The following is a 17668-nucleotide window of genomic DNA, read 5'->3' on the forward strand; positions in this document are numbered from 1 at the left end:
AATGAAGATATTGAACAAAACCGGCCCCAGGACTGACCCTTGGGGCTCTCCGCTTGATACCGGCTGCCAACTAGACATGGAGCCATTGATCACTACTCGTTGAGCCCGATGATCTAGCCAGCTTTCTATCCACCTTACAGTCCATTCATCCAACCCATACTACTTTAACTTGCTGGCAAGAATACTGTGGGATACTGTATCAAAAGCTTTGCTAAAGTCAAGGAATAACATGTCCACTGCTCTCCCCTCATCCACAGAGCCAGTTATCTCCTCATAGAAGGCAATTAGGTAAGTCAGGCATGACTTGCCCTTGGTGAATCCATGCTGACTGTTCCTGATCACTTTCCTCTCCTCTAAGTGCTTCAGAATTGATTCCTTGTGGACCTGCTCCATGATTTTTCCAGGGACTGAGGTGAGGCTGACTGGCCTGTAGTTCCCCGGATCCTCCTCCTTCCCTTTTTTAAAGATGGACACTATATTAGCCTTTTTCCAGTCATCTGGGACCTCCCCCGATCCCCATGAGTTTCCAAAGATAATGGCCAATGGCTCTGCAATCACATCCGCCAACTCCTTTAGCACCCTCGGATGCAGCGCATCCGGCCCCATGGACTTGTGCTCGTCCAGCTTTTCTAAATAGTCCCAAACCACTTCTTTCTCCACAGAGGGCTGGTCACCTCCTCCCCATGCTGTGCTGCCCAGTGCAGTAGTCTGGGAGCTGACCTTATTCGTGAAGACAGAGGTAAAAAAAGCATTGAGTACATTAGCTTCTTACACATCCTCTGTCACTAGGTTGCCTCCCTTATTCAGCAAGGGGCCCACACTTTCCTTGACTTTCTTCTTGTTGCTAACATACCTGAAGAAACCCTTCTTCTTACTCTTAACATCCCTTGCTAGCTGCAACTCCAAGTGTGATTTGGCCTTCCTGATTTCACTCCTGCATACCTGAGCAATATTTTTATACTCCTCCCTGGTCATTTGTCCAAGCTTCCACTTCTTGTAAGCTTCTTTTTTGTGCTTAAGATCAGCAAAGATTTCACTGTTAAGCCAAGCTGGTCGCCTGCCATATTTACTATTCTTTCTACACATCGGAATGGTTTGTTCATGCAATCTCAATAAGGATTCTTTAAAATACAGGCAGCTCTCTTGGACTGCTTTCCCCCTCATGTTATTCTCCCAGGGGATCCTGCCCATCAGTTCCCTGAGGGAGTCAAAGTCTGCTTTTCTGAAGTCCAGGGTCCATATTCTGCTCCTCTCCTTTCTTCCTTATGTCAGGATCCTGAACTCGACCATCTCATGGTCACCACCTCCCAGGTTCCCATCCACTTTTGCTTCCCCTACTAATTCTTCCCTGTTTGTGATCATCAGGTCAAGAGGAGCTCTGCCCCTAGTTGGTTCCTCCAGCACTTGCACCAGGAAATTGTCCCCTATATTTTCCAAAAATTTCCTGGATTGTCTGTGCACCGCTGTATTGCTCTCCAGCAGATATCAATCAGGGTGATTGAGGTCTCCCATGAGAACCAGGGCCTGTGATCTATTAACTTCTGTTAGTTCCCGGAAGAAAGCCTCGTCCACCTCATCCCCCTGGTCTGGTGGTCTATAGCAGACTCCCACCACGACATCACCCTTGTTGCTCACACTTCTAAACTTAATCCAGAGACTCTCAGGTTTTTCTGCAGTTTCATACCAGAGCTCTTACCAGTCCTACTGCTCTCTTACATACAATGCAACTCCCCCACCTTTTCTGCCCTGCCTGTCCTTCCTGAACAGTTTATATCCATCCATGATAGTACTCCAGTCATGTGAGTTATCCTACCAAGTCTCTGTTATTCCAATCACATCATAATTCCCTGACTGTGCCAGGACTTCCAGTTCTCCCTGCTTGTTTCCCAGGCTTCTTGCATTTGAGTATAGGCACTTAAGATAACTCACTGATCATCCTGCTTTCTCAATATGAGGCAGGAGTCCTCCCCTCTTGTACTCTCCTGCTCGTGCTTCCTCTCAGTATCCCACTTCCCCACTTACCTCAGGGCTTTGGTCTCCTTCCCCCGGTGAACCTAGTTTAAAGCCCTCCTTACTAGGTTAGCCAGCCTGCTTGCGAAGATGCTCTTCCGTCTCTTCGTTAGGTGAAGCCCATCTCTGACTAGCACTCCTCCTTCTTGGAACACCATCCCATAGTCAAAGAATCCATAGCCTTCTCTCCGACACCACCTGCGTAGCCATTCATTGACTTCCACGATTCAACAGTCTCTACCCAGGCCTTTTCCTTTAACAGGGAGGATGGACAAGAACACCACTTGTGCCTCAAACTCCTTTATCCTTCTTCCCAGAGCCACGTAGTCTGCAGTGATCCGCTCAAGGTTATTCTTGGCAGTATCATTGGTACCCAGGTGGAGAAGCAGGAAAGGGTAGCGATCCGAGAGCTTGATGAGTCTCGGCAGTCTCTCCATCACATCATGAATCCTAGCTCTTGGCAAGCAACAGACCTCTCGGTTTTCCCGGTCGGGGTGGCAGATAGATGACTCAGTCCCCCTGAGGAGGGAGTCCCCGACCACCACCACCCTCCTCCTCCTCTTGGGAGTGGTGGTCGTAGAACCCCCATCCCTAGGACAGTGCATCTCATGCCTTCCAATCGGTGGAGTCTCCTTCTGCTCCCTTCTCTCAGATGTATCATCTAGTCCACTCTTCACATTAGAATGAAGAAAAATCTCCTAAAACTAGATTCATATGTACTCACTATAATTAAGGCTACGATTTTGTCATGGATATTTTTAGCAAAAGTCCGGGACAGGTCATGGGCAATAAACAAACAAAAAAAAAATCACAGAAGCCGTGACCAGTCCCGGACATTTACTAAAAACATTCCTAATAAAATGGGGAGGGAGAAGGGTCCAGCATCCTGCCCCACCCCCCGCAGCATCTGGGAGCTGCAGGGACCCCACTGCCCAGTGGCTGGGAGCGATCCCCCTGCCACCCTGGAGTTGGGGAGGATCCCTGCACTGCCCTGCGGGGCTAGGAGCTGCGGGGGGCCTCCTGCCAGCACTGAGCAGCTCCGGGGTCCCTCTGCTGCCAGCTGGGAGCTGTGGGGTGGGAGAGGGTGGTTGCTCGCAGTGGCTGAGCAGCTGCAGGGGGCGCCCCTGCCACCAGTGGCAGCTGGGGAGCTGCGGGGTGGGGGGCCAGCCCACTGCCACTGAGCAACTCTAGGGTCCCTTTGCTGCTGGCAGTGGCAGCGAGCTGCGGAGGGGGGAGATCTGTCTGTGGCTGCTGAGCAGCTCCAGGGTGCCTCTGCTGCCACCACTGGCAGCTGGGAGCTGTGCAGGGGGGGCGGCTGCTCGGGTTCTGTGACTTCTGCGACCTCCATGACATAATCTTAGCCTTAACTATAATCAAGTTACTCTAACTATGCACAATTGCAATACTGCATAATTTGTCCCATGATATTTAGGAAAAGTATTCCAGTAATGGTTTGGATGCACTCCTACCATCTAACTGGAGATATCTGAAAATTACAGGGGCGGGGGGAAATCAGTAAAATCATGAGTTTTTAAAACCATTGCTTGAAGCTGAGAAGCTCTGCAAGACCAGAAGTGGTGAGGTCTTAATAAAAACAGCATTGGCTCAAGCACCTTAAAAATTAAATAAAAACAAACAAACAAAACCCCACAAAAATGCTCCATTAAAAAAAAAATTAGAAAAGTGACACCTGCTATTTTTTCCTTGCTTTCTCATTTATGTTTCACTTTCTCTTTTTGCAACTTTAATGCATTTCAGAGTTTTCCTGTCTTAGTTACCATCAGATAAATTAGTTTTGCTGAAGGCAGCATTGTTTGTCAGTTGCTTACAGTTGGTCACTTTTCCTGTGGTCTGGAGATTTTACCAGACTCTCCACATCGATCCCTGTCCTTTTCGTGTTTTTCAACATCTCTCATTTATACTCAATATGAGGGGTGTCTAGCATTCAGGGGTGTATTCCCTGTTACTGCTCCTTTAATTATATTATAAAAAGGTGCATAAAGTTACTTCTAAATCCATGTTTAGGCACCCGAGTAGAAGTGGCCTTCCAGAGGTGCTCAGCATCCACAAATCCAATTGAAATTAATGGCAGCGAAAGATACTTATGACCTTTGAAAATCAGGTCACTTCTATTTAGGTTCCCAAATATGGATTTAGAAACTTAACTTTTGCCATCCAGGTTTGTGCCATTGGCAAAGACGACACCAGAGCTACGACTCTTACTTAAAATGTGCAGCTGGATATTTAACTTTCCCCTGGAAATGTCACCAGGGCAGAATGACCTTAGCTCCCTACAGAGAGAAACAAACATTTGTTTTATAAAAGAGTATGCTGAGAGCATTAAAACATTAGATGCAATAGATACAATCAGATGAATACCATACAAATGCAAAATAAAACATTAGCAATAGGTACAATCATAAAAAGTATTACCATAGTTATACTTAAAAAATCAGATAGTATATGTCCAATGCAATAAGGAGCCTAAATATAAATGACATTCCAGCAACCTAAGGACAGATTCTGGCACCTTTACTCATGTTGGGTAGTACCTTAGTAAGCAGTCTCACTTAAATTAAAGGAACTATGCGAGGAATAAGGTTACTATTAAATAACAGTGGCAGAATCATGTCCTGTGTGTTTAAACTTGGCAAAAGATGCACCACACTTATAATTGAACTGGGCAGCACAATCTGTGTAGGACCTACCTGAACTGTAGTTCCAGACACAAAGGAGTGAGCAGGCGCTACATGCCTTATGCTTACAGGTAGGGAGAGTAAGTGGATCTGGTGCAAAGCCATGACTCCCAGCTGGTGCATATGGGGAGCGAGATAATGATGTGAGCTTGCTGGACATGCCAGGTGGGGGAAGGGGAATTCATTATATCTCCCAAAAATGGCTGTACTACATTACTTGCCTCCCTTCCTCCAGCAAGTAAGGGAAGCCCAGGGAGGCCCAATTTCTTCCTGGTGCTTTGAGCTATGCACCATTCCATCTTCAAGGCTGAGCCTAAAAAGGCACAATCAAAACTGAAGAAATTAGGAAAAATATTGGCTTTTTTTCCAGTCTGTTTGAGCATTTGGCAGATGAACCTGTGGCTCAAAATGATGTTGGGTCTGGATCCTCTTTCCAGCCATGATTTAGATGCATTGGGGGGAGAGGGGGGAGTCTTCAGTGTTGGCAACTCTTGCAATTTTATCACAAGTCTCACAATTGTGCTTCTTAACGCCCCTACTCCAGGAGGCATATAGTTGGGTGAGAATTTCAACTTTCATTAAAAAAAACCCCAAAAGTGTTAATTGTGGAGAAAAGCTTGGAAACGTGGCATAGACGTGACCTAAAGGTTCAGATACCAGAAGACAAATAAAAAGAAGCCCCCCACATAATAATCTCATGAACCCCTGAGGGGTCCTGACCCCCAGTTTGAGAACCCCTGAACTAGATTTTGAATTGGAGGAGTACATATTATTTTTCAGTGTTTTACTGTTGCTATTATTTAATTTGCTCTTTGTACTTGCAGCATAAAAGGGAGCAACATGCTGGACAATTTTTCCTCAAGAAGAATACATTTTCTTCATTAATATGAACTATTCTCTTGTTTTTAGTTTAAGTGGATTCAACGTTGTTTTTACTTGATTGGAACTGGCTTATAAACAAGATAATAGCCCTGATATCACTAACAATGTGTTTTTATTTAGTTACTGCTCAATGGATCATTTCTGGCCATACTGTTAATTAACTGGAATTGGTTTTGACCTGAAGATAAATTTATTCATTTAACAGCTTCTCCTACAGGTACTACTATTGTAGCAACTTAAAAAACCTATGAAACAAAATGAAGGTTACTCACCTGTATCTGGAGTTCTTCAAGATGGACTCTACACAGTCTCACTCTTCGGACAGTTTGATAAGCAGAAATGTCAAATGAGGAAGGTGGGACATAGAGTCCTAAGTAAACAGTGACTAGAGTGCTGCACTACCAACGTGCACATCCGAGCTAGATGCTAAATCAAGAGAGTAATGTTTACTAAATGTGTGTGTAGCGCTCCGTGTGTAGTTCTGCAGATTTCATTACTGAAGATGTGCTTAAGGCATGCCATAGAAACAACCTAGTCCTAGTGGAGCGTTCCCTGTCCCTACAGAAAGAGGGATAGAGGCTAATTTGTAACACTCTTTTATACATAGTCTAACACATTTGGACAAGCAATGTGATTAAGTAGCCTGACTGTTACTGTTATCTTTGTAAGGCCTGGTCTACACTACGGGTTTAGGTCGACTTTAGCAGTGTTAAACCGAATTAAGCCTGGACACGTCCACACAACGAAGCCCTTTCTTTCGACTTAAAGGGTCCTTTAAACCGGTTTCTTTACACCACCTCCGACAAGGGGATTAGCGATAAAACCGGCCTTTGCGGGTCGGAATTGGGGTAGTGTGGACGGAATTCGACGTTATTGGCCTCCGGGAGCTATCCCACAGTGCTTCATTGTGACCGCTCTGGACAGCACTCTCAACTCAGATGCACTGACCAGGTAGACAGGAAAAGACCCGCGAATGTTTGAATTTCATTTCCTGTTTGCTCAGCGTGGAGAGCACAGGTGACCACGCAGAGCTCATCAGCACAGGTAACCGTGATGGAGTCCCAGGATCGCAAAAGAGCTCCAGCATGGACAGAACGGGAGGTACGAGATCTGCTCGCCATATGGGGAGATGAAGCAGTGATAGCTGAACTCCGTAGCAGTAAAAGAAATGGAAAAGTATTAGAAAAGATCTCCAAGGCCATGAAGGACCGAGGCCATAACAGGGACACACAGCAGTGCCGCGTGAAAATTAAGGAGCTACGGCAAGCTTACCACAAAGCCAGAGAAGCAAACAGAAGGTCCGGGGCAGAGCCGCAAACTTGCCGCTACTACGCGGAGCTGCATGCGATCCTAGGGGGTGCAGCCACCACTACCCCAACCGTGTGCTATGACTCTCTCACTGGAGAAACACACAGGGAAGACGGTTCGGGGAACGAGGAAGATGAGGATGGAGGTACTGTAGGTAGCTCACAGCAGCAAGGAAGCGGAGAAACTGGTTTCCCCAACAGCCAGGATATGTTTGTGACCCTGGACCTGGAACCAGTAACCCCCGAACTCACCGAAGACCCTCAGGGCACACAGGAGACCTCTGGTGAGTGTAACTTTGTAAATATTTGTAAACATTACACAAAAAAAAGGAAGCGTGTTTAATGATTAATTTGCCCTGGCAATCGCGGCCAGTACATCTACTGGAAAAGTCTGTTAACGTGTATGGGGATGGAGCGGAAATCCTCCAGGGACATCTCCAGAAAGCTCTCCTTTATGTACTCCCAAAGCGTTTGCGAAAGGTTTCTGGGGAGGGCTGCCTTATCCCGTCCACCATGGTAGGACACTTTACCACGCCAGGCCAGTAGCACGTAGTCTGGAATCATTGCATAACAAAGCATGGCAGCGTATGGTCCCGGTGTTTGCTGGCATGCAGACAACATCCATTCCTTATCTCTCTTTGTTATCCTCAGGAGAGTGATATAATTCACGGTCACCTGGTTGAAATGGGGTGATTTTATTAAGGGGACATTCAGAGGCACCCGTTCCTGCTCTTCTGAACAGAAATGTTCCCCGCTGTTAACCACGCGGTGGAGGGGAGGGGTGAAGTGATCATCCCAGAGAATCGTGTGTGTGTGTGTGGGGGGGGTGGTTTACTTGTGTTTGTGCCGCATGTTAACCGGGAAACCGCAGCCCCTCCTTTTACATTGAAAACCCATTTTAAATGGACAACCCAATTCATCCTTGATATGGGAAATGCGCTGCTGTTTGCAACCTTTCCCGCATGTTAAGAAGGTTAAAAAAGCCAAAACACTGTGGCCTACCATGGCTGCCTGCAAGCCGAAATATGCGACCTTGTAATGAAAGAGTGTACCCATTGTTCTCTAAAATGTGTCTTTTTTAACCACCTCTCCCTTCTCCTCCACCAGCTGCAAATGTTTCTCCTTCGCAGAGGCTCGTGAACATTAGAAAGAGAAAACGTAGGATGAGGGACGATATGTTCACGGAGCTGCAGATGTCCTCCCACGCTGATAGAGCACAGCAGAATGCGTGGAGGCAGTCAATGTCGGAGATGAGAAAAGCCCAATATGAACGAGAGGAGAGGTGGCGGGCTGAATGGCGGGATGAAAAGAGCAAGTGGCGGGCTGAAGACGATAGGTGGCGTCAGCTTGCAGACAGACGGCAAGAGTCAATGCTCCGTCTGCTGGAGCATCAAACTGATATGCTCGAGCATATGGTTGAGCTGCAGGAAAGGCAGCAGGAGCAGAGACCGCCGCTACAGCCCCTGTGTAACCAACAGCCCTCCTCCCCAAGTTCCATAGCCTCCTCACCCAGACGCCCAAGAACACGGTGGGGGGGCCTCCGTCCACCCAGTCACTCCACCCCAGATGATCGCCCAAGCATCAGAAGGCTGGCCTTCAATAAGAGTTAAAGTTTTAAAATGCAGTGTGTCCTTTTCCATCCCTCCTCCCCCACCCATCCCAGGCTACCTTGGCAATTATCCCCCTACTTCTGTGAGGAACTAATAACGAATGCATGAATGTGAAAAAACAATGACTTTATTGCCTCTGCAAGCGGTGCTCGAATTGGGGAGGGGAGGATGGGGTGGGGTGGTTGGTTTACAGGGAAGTAGAGTGAACCGGGTCGGGGGGGGGGGGGTTTGGAGGGTTCATCAAGGAGAAACAAACAGAAGTTTCACACAGTAGCCTGGCCAGTCACAAAACTCGTTTTCAAAGCTTCTCTGACGCGCACCGTGCCCTGCTGTGCTCCTCTAACCGCCCTGGTGTCTGGCTGCGCGTAATCAGCGGCCAGGCGAGTTGCCTCAACCTCCCATCCCGCCATAAAGGTCTCCCCCTTACTCTCACAGATATTGTGGAGCGCACAGCAAGCAGCAATAACAATGGGGATATTCTTTTCGCTGAGGTCTGAGCGAGTCAGTAAGCTGCGCCAGCGCACTTTTAAACGTCCAAATGCACATTCCACCACCATTCGGCACTTGCTCAGCCTGTAGTTGAACAGGTCCTGACTCCTGTCCAGGCTGCCTGTGTACGGCTTCATGAGCCATGGCATTAAGGGGTAGGCTGGGTCCCCAAGGATCACGATAGGCATTTCAACATCCCCAACGGTCACTTTCTGGTCCGGGAAGAAAGTCCCTTCCTCCAGCTTTCGAAACAGAGCAGAGTTCCTGAAGACGCGAGCATCATGTACCTTTCCCGGCCATCCCACGTTGATGTTGGTGAAACGTCCCTTGTGATCCACCAGGGCTTGCAGCAGCATTGAAAAGTACCCCTTGCGGTTTACGTAGTCGGTGGCTTGGTGCTCCGGTGACAAGATAGGGATATGGGTTCCGTCTATGGCCCCGCCACAGTTTGGGAATCCCATTTCAGCAAAACCATCCACTATTGACTGTACGTTGCCCAGAGTCACTACCCTTGCTATCACCAGGTCTTTCATTGCCCTGTCAAATTGGATCACAGCAGCCCCCACAGTAGATTTGCCCACTCCAAATTGATTCCCGACTGACCGGTAGCTGTCTGGTGTTGCAAGCTTCCACAGGGCTATCGCCACTCGCTTCTCAACTGTGAGGGCTGCTCTCATCTTGGTATCCTGGCGTTTCAGGGCAGGGGAAAGCAAGTCACAAAGTTCCATGAAAGTGCCCTTACGCATGCGAAAGTTTCGCAGCCACTGGGAATCGTCCCATACCTGCAGCACGATGCGATCCCACCAGTCTGTGCTTGTTTCCCGGGCCCAGAATCGGCGTTCCATGGCATGAACCTGCCCCAGTGACACCATGATTTCCACATTGCTGGGGCCTGTGCCTTGTGAGAGGTCTATGTCCATGTCAATTTCCTCATCACTCTCGTCGCCGCGCTGCAATCGCCTCCTCGGCTGGTCCGGGTTTCGCCTTGGCATGTCCTGGCTCTGCATATACTCCAGGACAATGCGCGTGGTGTTCATAGTGCTCATAATTGCCGCGGTGATCTGAGCGGGCTCCATGATCCCAGTGCTAGCTATGGCGCCTGGTCAGAAAAAAGGCGCGAAAGTAGTATCTGATGGACCAGGAGAAGGAGGGAGGGCGGGAGGGCCGAGTGACGACATGGCGTACAGGTACAGGAACAGGGAATTAAAATCAAGAAAGGTGGCTGTGCATCAGGGAGAAACACAAACAACTGTCACACAGAATGGTCCCCCCAAAGATTAAACTGAAAACCCTGGGCTTAGCAGGCCGTTGATTTCACGGAGGAAGGGGAAGCAAATGAATACAGAACAAATCTATTTTTTACATCTTAAGCTGGCAGCCGACGGTGCAGCATGAGTGATAGCCTCTCCAGTATGACGATGACGGATACCAGTCATAATATACCATCGTCTGCCAAAAGGCAAGGGGCTGCTGCTGTGTAGCAATGCAGCCCCACGTCTGCCAGCCCCACGTCCGCCAGCACCCAGCATCGCCCTCGGCCTCTTCTGGGTGCTTAGCAGACAATACTGGGCAATTGGCAGAAAATAGTATATTACGATTGGTAGCCATCATCATCGAAACAGTAGCATGTCTGCCCAGGTGGCCATGATTGACAGCCACTCCAGTACAACGATGATGGGTACCAATCATAATATACCATCGCCTACCAAAGGGCAAGGGGCTGGTGCAATGCAGCCCTACGGCTGCCAGCCCCACGGCTATCACTCATGCTACACCGTCTACCGCCAAAAGGCAGTTAGCAGCTGCTGCTGTGTAGCAATGCAGTCCCACGTCTGCCGGCACCCAGAGGACATATGGTGACGGTGAGCTCAGCTGAGCTGAGCGGGCTCCATGCTTGCCGTGGTATGTTGTCTGCTCAGGTAACCCAGGTAAAAAGGCGTGAATCTATTGTCTGCCATTGCTGTGACGAGGGGGGAGGGGCATGACGACATGTACCCAGAACCGCCCGCGACACTGTTTTGCATCATCCGGGCATTGGGATCTCAACCCAGAATTAAAAAAAAAGGCGCGAAAGTAGTATCTGACGGACTATGGGAAGGAGGGAGGGCGGGCCGAGTGACGACATGGCGTACAGGTACAGGGAATTAAAATCAAGAACGGTGGCTGTGCATCAGGGAGAAACACAAACAACTGTCACACAGAATGGTCCCCCCAAAGATGAAACTGAAAACCCTGGGTTTAGCAGGCCGTTGATTTGACGGAGGGAGGGGGAAACAAATGAATACAGAGCAAATCTATTTTTTACATCTTAAGACGACGGTGCAGCGTGACTGATAGCCCTCGGCATCTTTCTGGGTGCTTGGCAGCAAATACTGGGCGCTTGGCAGTTAGTGTATGACGATGGTCTTCAGGCCTATTGCACGATCGGGTGCTCGGGGAAGACTCTGCTAACGTGCGATGACCCGACTTGTAATAGGACGGTTAACAGTCGTAATACACCATCTACTACCAAAAGGCAAGCCCCACGGCTGCCAGCACCCAGATCGCCGATGAAGGCTACCAGTCTACTGCACCGTCTACCGCCAAATGGCAGTTAGCAGCTGCTGCTGTGTAGCAATGCAGTCCCACGGCTGCCGGCACCCAGAGGACATATGGTGACGGTGAGCTCAGCTGAGCTGAGCGGGCTCCATGCTTGCCGTGGTATGTTGTCTGCACAGGTAACCCAGGTAAAAAGGCGCGAATCTATTGTCTGCCGTTGCTGTGACGGGGGGGAGGGGCCTGACGACATGTACCCAGAATCGCCCACGACACTGTTTTTGCATCATCCGGGCATTGGGATCTCAACCCAGAATTCCAAGGGGCGGCGGAGACTGCGGGAACTGTGGGATAGCTACCCATAGTGCAATGCTCCGGAAGTCGACGCTAGCCTCGTACTGTGGACGCGGTCCGCCGACTAGAGCACCTAGAGCATTTTATGTGGGGACACACACAATCGGCTGTATACAACCGGTTTCAATAAAACCGGCTTCTATAAATTCGAACTAATTTCGTAGTGTAGACATACCCTAAGAGAAAGAGATCTGGGGACTTTCTAGTCGTTAGATGCTAAAAGGGAATTAGCCATCTATCTAACAGGACTAGCATGTGACTTGCCTGAATGTGCATAAGGTCTGAGAAAGAATATTGGTAGAGTAACTGACTAGTTAGGATGAAAGTTTGTTACCACCTTAGGGTGGAATTTAGAATATAGTGAGAGGACGACTTCGTCTTTGTGGAAAACTGACAGGTGGATCTGCCATGAAGGCTTATAATTCACATAGGGCTTATCTACACTGGCATTTTACAGCGCTGCAACTTTCTCACTCGGGTGTGTGAAAAAACACCCCCCTGAGCGCAGCAAGTTTCAGCGCTGTAAAGTGCCAGTGTAGACAGTGCACCAGCACTTGGAGCCATGCTCCCAGTGCTGGAAGCTACACCCCTTGTGGAGGTGGGTTTTTTTTTAGAGTGCTGGGAGGGCTCTCTCCCAGTGCTCTGCCGCAACACACAAGCCACGTTAAAGCGCTGCCACGGCCAGTGTAGACTAGCCCTATTCTTCTGGCAGATGCTATTGCTAGGCAGACGGATGAAGTTGAAAATAACCAACTTGCACCATTTCTAGGATCTACTTGACCATGGTGATGGTTTTCCAGTAACTGAAATAGTGTGAGAGTTGATTCCCAAAGGGAATGGGGTGTAGGTGATGACTTATGCAAGACTGGATCGTAGCTCTTGTACCTTGCATCAAACCTGCAGTCTAAGGCCTGATGCACAAGATGATGAGGCAGTCCTCCCACTCTGTTTCTTTTGAGAAAGAGGCAGCTGATGTTGATGAGGAAGCCTCTGTGTAAAGTATGAGGATATGAAGATTAAGATGGATACTGCTGTCTGTGATCTCTGAAGACAGGAGTTCCAAACCTTCCTTGTGGAGGCTGGTACACACCAAGGGATCTGGCCACCAATCTAGTATCCATTTTCTCAGAGGACGTCATCTGTCCTTGTACTAAATAAACCATCTCTTTCAAAAGGGAGATCTCTAGTTTCGGGGGGTAGCCCAGAAGACTTGAGCCATGTATGTCTTCTTCTAGTAGTGGTTGACACCACTGTCCTTGCTTCAGATTCCACAGCACCAAAGGCTGCTCTTAGTTACTGGCAACAAACTGCTCTTTGATTAATGCTTTTGCTAGTTTTCTTTGATCTTCACACATGACCTTAAAAACAGCCATCCTTTCTCAAAGATGGAACTGATACCAGGACATCACAGCTTCACAGTTTGACACTCTGATTCCTAATGTGCATGAGGAAAACATTTTCTTCCTAAGGTATCACCTTTCTATTTTCCCTGTCTGATAAGACTAAATGAACCTGGCCACCTTTTGCCCATTACACTGCCGCAGTCACCACCAGAAAGCTGGGAGCAGGGTATGTAAGAAATAACAATAAACCTTTGTATGGTGGCTGATCAAGCTTGTCACCCTTTTTAGGCATGGCCAGATTAGTTGCTGGGTTCGACCAAATCGCTTTGGCCAATTGTAAGAGGATAAAGTGAACTAGAAATTAGAAGGGGCTCACAGGTTAGCAAAAACAGAATCAGAAGCCTCTTGCACAGAAACTGACAGAATCTTCAGTGTAGAAGCCATTCTGGAGACCAACTCATGAAATCTTATGGCATCTTCAGATGGGGAAGCTGCTGCAGTGATTCCCAAATTGTCATCCAGGGATGTCTGGTCTACAGGCTGTACATCAGTGTCCTAAGATTCTACATGTCCCATAGACTCTTCTTTTGATAGAGTATCTGGGACAATCATTGGTGAGCATTCTCTGTACACCATGATATAGATGGATCCAAGACCAACAGATCCAATTAATGGGATTTCCTCTACGGTCTCAAAAGGAATAGCTCTTTGTAAGCACAGATATGTTCAGCTCCCATAGTATTTTGGAGAAGGCTAGTAGGGTCATCCAGCCCAAGGGGGAAACTGCCAGTCTCACCAGTAGTCAGAATCAGGTTTTCTGGTCACAAAACCTACCAATATATAGGTATGGTCTGTGTCTATATGTGGCTATGCATAACATATGTACAACACTCACTCTGAAATGATTTTCTGTCTGGTGAATAGAACCATGGTGGTAAAATAACCCGACTGTCCTTCTCTGATTCAATATCAGACTGAAAATCCAGCCTCAGATCTGAGCAGTAGATAGCAGTGAAACGAAAGCAATCTTTAAAAAACTGAAAAAGGGAAAGTTAACTTCTTTGTTGAGCTTGTAAGAGGGGGAAAGAACAGTTCCAGGGAATCTGATTAAGCTCAGTGACATTTTGCCTTTTATCTGCAGGAGAAGCAGGAGCACATGCATCTACTGCTTTTCTTGTAGGCCTTTTATGAGTCTCATTTGGGGGATTTATAATCTGAGTAAATTCCAGATCCATAAATAGTTGTGGATCTGAGCAGTGATCTTGTGCTACCACCGCTGCTGTCAGCATGGACAGAACCATGGCATCCAAACAGACATTCTGAATGATAATACTTGTTACAGTAGGGGTATGACCCTCTTTTAAAGATTTACCTTGAGCACTTCTCAAGCTTCAGTCTAGAATCCAAGGATGTTATTGGAACCAACAGAGGAATTCAAGAGACTCAGAATCATGCTTGACCCTACTGTCAGGAGGGGTGGGGGGGCTCATTAAGAGCCACCATCTTTTTTGGAATTGGGAGTATCAGGTCCAAAGGGGTGATCTTACCTCTTATTTGTTACAAAGTGGCATAATGACATTTTGCTGCAGCATCACCATTTTATGCTGCAACAGTGTAATGTCATGTTTCATGGACCCTCACAAAAGTTCTTTGGGGGATACGACATGAGGGTCAGAACAGTGGTTGGATTGTACACATGGAAAAACTGATAGGGAAAAGGGAAGAGTTTCCCAAGACTTGCCTGTACTGTGTCTGGATCATAATTTTCTAATGGATGCATCCTTTTAGGAATGCCTGCCAGAATTTGTCTTCCCATCATCTACTATAGCTACAGTGGTAGAGGATCAAGAGATTAACAGCAAAGGACAAAATTATTTTATTAAAGTTCTTACAAGATTCTTACTAAAACTAATGCCAAGTATGAAAACACCAGAGAAAATTATAGTATGCTGTAGATGAGTTGGCAAGTATGTGGTAATGTAGAGCGAAAAAATTAAATTCATATAGGCGGTTGTCAAGGCACTCAATATAATAAGTAAATATCTGACATTTTTCTTGATAGCGTCTGGGCATGTTTAATGATTATATAAATATGCTGACTCCCTCAAGAAAGAAGAATAAAGCTCCTTTCCATTTCCTCTCTATATAGAGGCCACTTATGTAAAAGGATTTAAATTTAGGTAGTTTATTTCCTAGAGCATGAAGCCAGGGCCAATAATAGTTTAGCTGTTAAAAGAAGGCTCGCCAAAGGAGAGGAATCTTGTATCACACCCAAAACGTGGCAAGATTCTAACTCTGCCTGAATATTCCATAGTTCAGGGTGTTCCACTGTGAATGCCTCGGAGACCCCTCCCAAACTAACAAGAGCAGTCGAGTACTGAGCAAAAGTCAGTCTCTCAGGGCTTTGTCTACAATGCTGCGCTGTAGACACTACTTAAGCAGATAGGAGGGTTTCTCCTGTCAGGATAGGTAATCTACACCTCTGAGAGGAAGCAGCTAGGTTGTCGGAAAAATTCTTCCATCAACCCAGAGTTGTCTGACAGGGGCTAAGGTGGCTTAACTATGTCACTCAAGGGTGGAGATTTTTCAAACCCTTGAGTGACGTAGCTGGGTCAACCTAACTTTTAAGTATAGACCAGGCCTCAAATACACACCAAGTCCTTTAGAACTCTCAAGATTAAAAACCAGGATTTTGAAATGAACCTGTTCTTCAATGTGGAAACCAACATAGAATATACAGTTTTGGTGTGATTTATCCCTGTAGCTTGGACTAGGTATAATTTCCTTGTGCTTTCAGAATCAGTTCAAGGTAGAAGTAGTAATCCATTATAGCATAGATCTGTGGCTATATCGGCATCAAAGTAAAAGCACAGTCAACCTTCAGGACAATAAAAGATGGGGAAAAAAGGATTCTTAACCACTGCTATTACTACTTGAGTGTCCATGAAAAGTGATGATATAGGGCCTGATCAAATGCTCACTGAAGTAAAAAAAAAAAAAAATATCCAATTGATTTCAATAGGAATTGGGTCAGATTCTCTAAATGCTTTGGGGCAGGAACCATTTCCCTCACATTTGTTTATTAAGAACCTAGAACACGTTGGCACTATAAACATGGTGCATAAATGATAATATTTAGTTGTCAAAAGACTCCAAATTTGGACACCACCTTGACAACAGGAGGGGAGGTGCCCTCCTTTAACAGCAAGAACAATTCTTGCTAGGTCTTCAAAAGGTTAACTTTGCCTGTAGTCACCTCTGTGTTTCCTGGACTAAGACAGCTATTTTATCATCTGGGTGCTTCTTTCAGGACCTTCTGATTCACTCAGACAGCGGGATAGCAAGGAAACAGCACTATTTGTAGTTAGTGAGGAGGTTACTAGATAGCATGCAAGAGAAGCAACAGAGATTTTTGAATGTTATTCAATACCTATAAAGATCTTGAGAATCCTTTGATTTCCTGCATACTTGCAGGATGGAGGACTCTATCCGGGGAAATAATGACTTTGAAAAGATTTGGGAGTCATGGTGGATAATCAGCTGAACATGAGCTCCCAGTGTGAGCTTCCCAAGTGCATGCATAAACAGGGGAATCTCGAGTAGGAGTAGAGAAGCTATTTTGTCTCTCTGTTTGGCACAAGTGTGACCGTTTTGGGAATACTGTACAGAATACTGGAAATTAGGTGTAAATTCTTAATGGTGAGAGTAATTAACCATTGGAACAATTTACCAAGGGTCATGGTGGATTCTCCATCACTGACAATTTAAAATCAAGATTTTTTTTTTTCCCTAAAAGATATGCTCTAGGAATTATTTTGGGGAAGTTCTATGGCCTGTATTATACAGGAGGTCAGACTAAATGACCACAATGATCCTTTCTGGCCTTAGACTCACAGAATCAATAAATCTATAAAATATTCTCTCTATACCTGCAATAGGCTGTCAAAAGCTGGTTTAGCACTTCAACAAACTCCAGTTCCAGGTACGTAGCCAGTGATTTTCACCAACTCAGTGGTTTGACTTTCTTTAAAATTTTATCAGCAAACAGGTAATGCTTAATATTTTTTTTAATATTGAAATGATTTTAATCAATACAGTAAATGTAGGCCTTTAACATGTTATTTAAAATTATAATTTTAAACAGCTTAATTTTTAAAAGGTAAGCTGTGTTTAAATATAAAATCAGCTTGAAATTTAAAAAATCTGTTTTTTTTTATTTAAAAAAATCATCGATTTTTGTCTACCCACTTTGTAAATATTATGAAAAATAACAAATTAAACAAATGATTAAAACTCACTGGATTCTTAGGCAGGCAGACAGAATCCGACCTAAAGAAAGAGGAGTTTAAGACCCAGTGTATTTTCTTGAAATCTCACATTATAGCCTGCCATTTTATATTCCAGAACTGACAAGCAGGAAGACCAGACTTGTTGGTCTGACA

At 46.2% G+C, this 17668-nt stretch overlaps 2 protein-coding genes across 2 annotated transcripts in view; one reads left to right on the forward strand and one right to left on the reverse strand.

Annotated features, from left to right (window-relative positions):
• Nucleotides 1-17668, reverse strand: part of FRY (FRY microtubule binding protein) — a 422104-nt gene that overhangs the window by 362747 nt on the left and 41689 nt on the right. The gene's annotated exons all lie outside the window — the stretch shown is intronic.
• LOC128829888 (PAX-interacting protein 1-like) lies at nt 6356-8570 on the forward strand. Its single transcript, XM_054015345.1, has 2 exons — nt 6356-6689; nt 8003-8570. Exons 1-2 carry the CDS (start codon nt 6674-6676, stop codon nt 8503-8505), a joined length of 519 nt encoding a protein of 172 aa, XP_053871320.1. The 5' UTR covers nt 6356-6673; the 3' UTR covers nt 8506-8570.

The sequence above is a fragment of the Malaclemys terrapin genome, chromosome 1, assembly GCF_027887155.1.
Source record: "Malaclemys terrapin pileata isolate rMalTer1 chromosome 1, rMalTer1.hap1, whole genome shotgun sequence".
NCBI lineage: Eukaryota > Metazoa > Chordata > Testudines > Emydidae > Malaclemys > Malaclemys terrapin.